The sequence below is a fragment of the Crocodylus porosus genome, unplaced genomic scaffold (genome assembly GCF_001723895.1).
Source record: "Crocodylus porosus isolate Cpor-Errol unplaced genomic scaffold, CroPor_comp1, whole genome shotgun sequence".
In the NCBI taxonomy this organism is placed as follows: Eukaryota; Metazoa; Chordata; order Crocodylia; family Crocodylidae; genus Crocodylus; species Crocodylus porosus.
Window position 1 is genome coordinate 23737885 of NW_017728948.1, and position 8179 is coordinate 23746063.

The 8179-nt window shown below is 40.9% G+C and overlaps 1 protein-coding gene across 1 annotated transcript in view; it reads left to right on the top strand.

Annotated features, from left to right (window-relative positions):
• Positions 1-8179, top strand: part of STX18 (syntaxin 18) — a 48402-nt gene that overhangs the window by 8957 nt on the left and 31266 nt on the right. Inside the window, exons 3-4 of the mRNA XM_019553047.1 lie at positions 2026-2103; positions 2284-2350. Coding sequence (XP_019408592.1) covers positions 2026-2103; positions 2284-2350 — 145 coding nt within the window. The remainder of the gene's footprint in view (positions 1-2025; positions 2104-2283; positions 2351-8179) is intronic.

The following is an 8179-nucleotide window of genomic DNA, read 5'->3' on the forward strand; positions in this document are numbered from 1 at the left end:
TCCATCTATGTTCAGTAACTGACATATGAGGGAAAAGAAAAAAAATCTTGAGAGTTTATCTAACATTTACCATATAAGTAGCAATTTTGTAATCTGGCATATGGATCTGATTCAAAGCCAGGAGGAGTCTTTTCCATGTAGGTATACTAAGAGGCCAATCATTCAAGCCACCAACAAGTACGCTGTTAAAAATAGAATAATTTTGCTCCCAGTGGACTTTTTATTTAGCAGTTATGGGATAAATTAGATAGGTTGCAGCGGGACATTGCAGAGCAGGGGTCAGAACATGGGGCTACTGCCCTTCCCACTGAGCCATGCTCCCTTGAGCTTGACCCACAAATCTTCCCTTCTTGGCTGCTCAGTGAGTCAGCTTCATCAGGATCGCAAGGTAGTATCTGGGTCAGGGCTGTCCTGGTGGCAAGTCACAGACCACATGAGTGGTTAAGTTGTGGCCCACAGGCTCTCACCTGGCCACTGGTCCCTCCATTCCTCTGGCTGCAACAGTGGCCAGAGCCTCTGGGCTCCCCCTCCTTCCTTTGGCAGCTGCTTCCTGCCCTTACCCAGTGTAGTGCAATTCACAGGTGAGTTTGAGCCATGCGGAGTGGAAGAGATCATGCCCACACCCAGCACCACTGGCAGGGGGACTCCCTGTGCAGCACCAGGAGGAGGTGCCTGCAAGGGCATGCATTGCATGGGGAGAGGGGGAAATCATGCTTGCCCAGTGCAGCGGAGTGTTGGGGGGCAGTGCAGTATGTCTGTTTGGGTGCATAAAGCAGCAGGAGAGAGGGTCTTCACAGTGAGGCACAGTAGCCCATGTCCCAGTAGCCCACACAGCATGCGGCTCACCCAGGTGTTACCTCGGGGGCATGCAGCCCTGGGGTCATAATGGTTGGACAGCCCTGCTCTTGGTGATGTCCAGGTCAGCCACTACCACGGGCCGTGGGCCACTTACTGCCACCTCCGCCACACTCTGCCAATTCCTGTCCCCAGCGATCATGGGGAAGCCTGAATTTGATGGCCATGGTTAAGCAGCACCTGTTGCAGTATGGGGGGAGAGAGTAGCAGGAACTGTTAGAGAGGGGTGTATGTTGAGAGTGCTGTGCAGGGCATTGGGCAAAGCTTCATGCTGCTTACTTTCCATGCTGCTACAGACCAGCTTCAGTTACTTTGTAGTCTGAATGTGGCCTGATGGCCATAGATTACCAACCCTTGATTTAGAATATTATAGATGTCTTTTTTTTTCTCTCGTCAAGCTTAGCTTGAGCACAAGTCCATTCTATAATACACAAGTAGCTGACACACATAAGAAGCATGCCTGCAGGAAATTTCAACACACAGGGTGGCATCTACATATGTGCTTTACTGTGGAGTAGACTAATTAGCTCCAGGGTAAAGCGTCTCCATGTGCACCAGTATTAGGACATGGTAAACTAATTCTCCACCATAAGATAGTACTGTTGGGACTGTACTGTTTTACGGCAGAGTAATGAACCCCACTAAAACACACATGTAGATGGTGACCAGGTTAGTGCCAGACTCCTGCCTGTCACCTAGCCACATGGGTCCTCACTTTCAGCACCCTCGTGACCCTGCCAGCTCCTCCACTACCAGCTGCTGCCACCCAGGGATGATCCCCTGTGCCCTCTGCCAGCCTGGGCTTGCTCCGCCTTGGCTCAAATTGCTGCTGTCCCAGGTGCACGTGTGGACAGTGCACCCAGGAGCAGTTTTTTCTGGCTCAAACAGCTCTGGAGTTTATTGCTTTGCATTAATTTCATATGTAGATGTACCCACAATGATAGGAAACATGTTGTAATTTCTCTGTTCTGTTGGGTTTTATTTCTTCTAAATTATTTGCTCTCACGAATATCTTTGTTTGATTCCATAAAATATATTATAATTCTATTTGGTAATGACGTCTGTTTGTAAATGTGAAATTGTCTTTAAAGAGCATCTTCCCGAAAACTGAAGACATGAACTCTCATATATTTCAAAACAAAGTATAACATGATTCCTTTTTCATTTTAGCACTCAAGGATGTCCTGCCTCCACAAGTGAAGGAGCACAGAGCAGCTGTCTTGGATTTGGTTGAAGACTATTTAAAAAGTAATTAATTGCATGCCTTTTCAAGAAATTAATAACAGTCCAGAATTGAATGGTCATTTGATTATACAATCTGGTCAGCCTGGTTGTTTTTATATTTAAGAGCATAATAATATATATATTTAATCATGATCTGCTAACTGCATTTGTTGTGTTTGTATGTTTTCTTGCCATGTTCAACAGGAGTATGTAAACTGTACTCTGAACAGAGAGCCATCCGGGTCAAACGAGTGGTAGATAAGAAAAGATTGTAAGTAGCATTACTTCAAAATTGTCTGATTCCTTAAGAAACTCATTTGCTGAATAGATGTGGTCTAAGTGAATGGGACAGTAGAAACTTAACAGATACACTTATTCATTAGCAGATTATGAGCAGATTGTTTTAGATGGAATAACCTCAGCAAGCTAACGGCTCAATAATAAAATTGCTTTATGCTGCTTTCACGCACAGTAAAGATTATAAAGTGCACACTGCTAAAATGTATAACCGTTTGCTGTAGATTTTAGAAATGTATTTGAATAAATCACAAACTGGAAAATCTTATTTTAACAATCCAGCTTGACACGTACAAATAGGGAGACTCTTTTAAGACTCTGAAGTTACCTGCATAATTCTTTCTCTTTAAAATAAGAGGTATGATGCTGTATATAATATAGTCCAGCATGGGCAACAATATGCCTCAGTGCTAATGGTACAAGGTATTATATCTGTTGATCTCTGATCTTTCTGTTTTGTTGATATGAATGGTATAAATTGATACTAGCTGAGGTGGTAGGTGTTTGTGATCAGGACCAATTAAAACCATACCCGTGTAGTTTTGCTGCATAGCTACCAGAAGGTAGCAGCTTCTACTTCCTACCAACGATGCATAGATTTAAACTAAAGCTCTGGAAGTGAAGAGTTTTCCAGTGTTTTACAAGTCCTTTGAAACATCTAGCCGTGTCTTTCTCAAGGAACCCAAAGCCACTGTGAAAGAAAACAAATTTTTGTATTTTCTAGCCACCTATCAAAAACATAACTGCCTATGAGGCTTCCTTTTCTTCATGTGAAGAGACTGAATAACCAAATGGGCAAATTATCAATTTTAAGTTTGTCACTTCTTTTTTTAAAAAAAAAAAAAAACAACACTGTCAAACGTCGCAGTAGTGCCACCAGCCTTTTCTCAATCTGCAAAGTGCAAATTCCAACCTGAATTTTCCTTAGGCACATTTTTATATGGCAAACGTATAATAGTAGTTTTATTTTTAAGCATATTTCAAAGAAGTCATACTCCTTTATGTGTTGGAAATTGAACATGGCAGGTGTTATTTAAATTAAAAACTAGTAGGGTGGGGTTTTTTAAATCCCAGGGGAGTATGTTGCATTCAGAATTGTGAAATACATCTATAATCAATGATGACAAGATTCACTCAAGGTTTCTCCCCTTAGAAATGAATACTGGAAAACTGTTTTATTTTTATTTTGCAGAAGGGCATAAACCAACTATTTGGAAGAGTCAGGATTTGTCCCCTGAAATTCTTCATAACTGTTGAAATGTAGCACCCCCAGGTGAAACTACAAGCTAGAAACAAACTCAAATGGAACATTCTTGCACATTAGATGAACTGTCTTGTCAGATTCAGCGTTTTTAATATTGAATTTTGAAGATAGACAGCATAGCTGTTTGCAGACATGGAAAAAAAATCAAAACATGCTTTACTTTAATTTAAACTCGACACGCTCCTGCACTGAGCCCAGCACATGCCTAATAGAGGCAGCACATTAATCCAGCCTGGCTCTGTATAGGTCGGGTGCTTTTGTGGGTCTTTTTTGGCACTTTTTTCTAATAGCTGATTGAATCAGCTTTACATAAAAGCACCAAAAAGCCCTGCTGAAGTGCCTGATCTATGCAGAGTCCCTGCAGAGCTGGGTCAAACTAACTTGCTGCTTCTTCCGGTAAAGTGCAGGTTTGGTGGGGAGGGGAGTAGGTTCCACATCTGCAAGTAGCCTGTGATGCTAGTAACCATCTAATTGGTTAATAAGTACTCCCTGTTATACCACTTTCCATGTCCTTTTTCTATAATTACAATGTGAAGCCTATTTCCAAGATTTCTCACATATTCAAGTAGGAGAACAACTTAATTTTATGGAACAGTGAAAAATTGCTACACTAGAACTTGGAATATTTCTATGTTCTAAGCAGTCTTGTAACATTTTAAAGGGGGGAAAAAACCCCACCATAAAAAAAAACCACATAAAAAATCAACAAGTGAAAAAAATCCCCCAACGTTTCTGGAAGACCGAAGGATATGGCTTTGCCATTTATTTTACTCAAGTGTGGGAACTGACAAACAGATGTTAGCCAAGTAGAGAATGTATACATTACAGATGTAACATAATGGCTACATTGCTATATAAATTAAAATTCAATATAAATAAATTACAGGGCATAAACCAATCTTTTCAATGACTTTTATGAAAAAGCCATTTTTTTTTCCTCTACAACTACTTGATTTCTAATTTCCCTCAGGATTTCAGGGTATACCTTGTATGAGAATAAGAATCTGTTTTATCACTTAAACTAGGTTTTCTTAAAGTCTTCTGTATTGCAAGCTTTTTATTCATTTTAATTGAAAAAACTGGTACATTAATGTACTTTGGAAGTTGAGGATTAAAATAATAAAGAGATACATTTATTTAATAGTCAATCCTGCAATAGATCTTCTTTAGTACAGTTTAGTAGGTATTAAATATATGCTTGTTAACACAATTAACACAGACCTTTTAGTATGGTCTCAAGATTAAGTCAATCTAGTTTATTTTAATTTTGATGAACATTGCAAAATCTTAAACAAAGGTCCTGAGTATTTTAAGTTTATGACATAATATAACTTGACTCTGTATGATTTCAATTGTTGTGATAAAAAGTTCTGCCAAACACTTATGACTAATTGCCCAAAGTGAAGGGCTGAGAAGTACAAAGTCAATACTTTTATATAACTTTGTGTAGTTAGATTAAACAGACAGTAATGTTACCTACTTAAAGTTTTAACACAGAGGTCAGCAATGTTTTTGGGCGTAGTACCAAAAACACCCACAGCCATGACTTGTAAGATGTTGGCATGCCGGGGCGGATGGCAGGAGAGCTGTGAGGGGCCCAATCCTTGTTTTACAGCCCTGGCCCTTTCCCCACTGTCTACCCTGAGGAGCACATGTCAAGCAAAATGCTTCTGCATACTTACAAACTGGCACCCATACTGGGGGTTGCCTACCCCTTTTTTAACATATGTCAGACTTTAAGCTTCTCATCCTAGGTGCAGATTGGAATCTCTGACAGCATACACACTTTTAAAGAAAAAACAAAAGTCTTGGTAAAAACAAAGTTTTTTATTATCTAGGAAATGAGCAATTTAATCATGTTAGAATAATAATATGAAGTGTATGGACAACTAAAGCTTATGTTAGACTTTTCTCTATTGTGCAGATTTACCAAGCCTTTCTCCTGAATCCCTACTTCTTCTAACCAAATTTTAGGTCCAAATAAAGATGTTTGTTTCTTTTATCTTTTTGGATATTCTGTCCTGAGGGCAATCAAATTAGGCTTTCTGTCCAGTTTTGATGTCTGCTTATATTTGAGCAATCTCTTACATAGATAATATACCAATTTTTGCTAATACTTGAACACAGTAAAATAATTAAAAGAAAACATCTGTGAAAGAACCACAAGCAATACCTCTGTCAAGCAGCAAAAGATTACAAGTCATATATGAAATTAACTACTTTTTTGGAAAGCTAACACTACAAATGCTATTTTTAGTTTCTTATTACCTAGCAGATTTTCAGCAGTACTCAAAAATTTTAAAATATGAGGTCTGTTCTTTACATTCTTCATATCACAGCATGATAGTTAAACAGTTTATTTGCTGTTACAGAATTCTAAGTAAACATCTGAAGTTACTGAATTAAATATATTGCTGTTATTTTTCAGTCCCAAAATTATGATATGTTTGCACCATCATTGGTGAAATATGTATGGCAAATATTTCATAGGTGATAACTTCTGTTTTATGTTGATTTCTTGTTAAGATCACAGAATATATAACAAAGAATTGGAGCTACTTTAAATCTGTCCATCTGGTAAACTTTCTTGCTTTGCTTCTAAGTAATCTATTCTGCTGTGCAGTAAACAGTGTATGGACACAAGATTCTTTCCTTTTGACTGAGCTATGAGATTTTTTTTTGTTTGCTGAGCGTAACAAGATACATGGCTCCGGAGCTGGAGCCCAGCTGCCGGGGGTTAGAGAGCAATAGCCTACCTGCCTAGGAGCATTGGGCCAGCTAACAGGGGTGATTTGCTGACTCTAGAGGAAGTTAAAAAAACCCCAGGGAGGGTAGCAAGAGAAGGGGGAAGCACAGAGCCACAGTTGCCCTCTCAGGGTCTGAGAAAGAACCACAGGTTTTAATTTAGCTGTTTGTTATTGATATATTTGTTTGCTTTATTGTTTATGTTGTTTTCTGTGGGGCAGGTTTTCCCCAGAAAAAAATAAAACTTCCTGGTGAAAGGAGTGATAACCCGCTACACATAGTGGAGAACACGAGCAGTCTAAATTTAACTTCAGCAGTGGAGACAGGAGTCCTGCAAAAATGGCTAGAGGGGCTGGAACAGCAGCAACAGCAGCTATTCCAGCAGCTTCAGCTCCATCAACAACAGCTCTACAGGGAGCAGCCCCAGCAACTGCAAAAATACCTGAAACTTCATTTGTAGTCAAGGCAGACCCCCCTCCCCCTCCCGTCAAGTTGGTGACTCACCTGATTTCCTGCGTATAGAGGGTAGAGTGCTCACTCCATCAGATGGGACTTGAAGATGACCTGGAGGCCTTCCTCACAACTTTTGAGTGGGTGGCAGAGACCTATCAGTGGCCACAGGACACTTGGGCTGTGAAGGGGGTCCCTCTGTTAACTGGGGTGGCACAGGCTGCTTACCAGGCCCTGGAGGTGTAATCACCTCCAGCTTACAAGACCCTTAAAGCTGCCATACTAGACCAATTGGGACTCGCAGAGTAGGTCAGGGTTCAATGAAATCTGACCCCACCTCCAGAGGATGCAAAGGGTCAGGGAACCTTAGGGACTCCTTAGGAGAGTGGACTGGACCAGGTGGGTGAAGGCCAGGATTTCATTCATGATCAAAGGGAGGGCCTAGTATATGCCCATCTTTATAGATGGTTGATTTGGGTTGTAATGGATGCAAGTTTAGCAGCCCAGGATCCCCAGTCTGAGTTTCAAGGGGACCTCTTGATGAGGGTGATCAAAGACAAGGTCCCAACTATTAGTGCCAAATAAGCACCACAGTCAGGTTTTGAAATTAGCCTATGATGTACCATATGAGGCCATTTCGGGGTGGAAAAGACCCAAGCTAGTGAGCTTGGCTACAGCACAAACTAGCCTCTGAGCTGCTACAGGCATTGTCCTAGGTGGGTGTTCCAAAGGAGGTTTTAACTGACCAGGCCACGGTCTTCATGTCCTGGCTACTGCAAGAGGCTTGGGGCTTATTCATGGTCCATTCTATAAAGACTTCAGTGTATGAATGGATTAGTCCCAAACAGATGGATTAGTAGAAAGGTTTAATCAAACAGTGAAGGAGATGTTGATAAAATTTGTCAAATGGTTGGGGGGGGAGGTTGGGGGTTGACCCAGTCTCCATGGGCTGAAATACAAAGCCTGCTGGAGGAACTTAGAATTGTTTACAGGGTTTCTGGGCAGAACTACACTAATTGAATACCAGATCATCCTCAAGTTGAGCTGTGGAATTCTGACACTCAATTTTATCTATTCTGGGCATAGGGTAAATCAGTCAATACAAAATTGGATGGTATGATTAACCTTTGGTACCAAAACAATTGGTCTATTCCATTCTAATCAGACCTCGACAGGTTACAAGGGTGGGCGGACGAGAATAGGATGGGTTTCAACACAGACAAGTGCAAGGTGATGAAGGGACCTGAGCATATCATCTAGTCCGACCCCCTGCCATGGCAGGAAAGAATACTGGGGTCAAATGACCCCAGCAAGATGTTCATCTAACCTCCTCTTAAACACCCC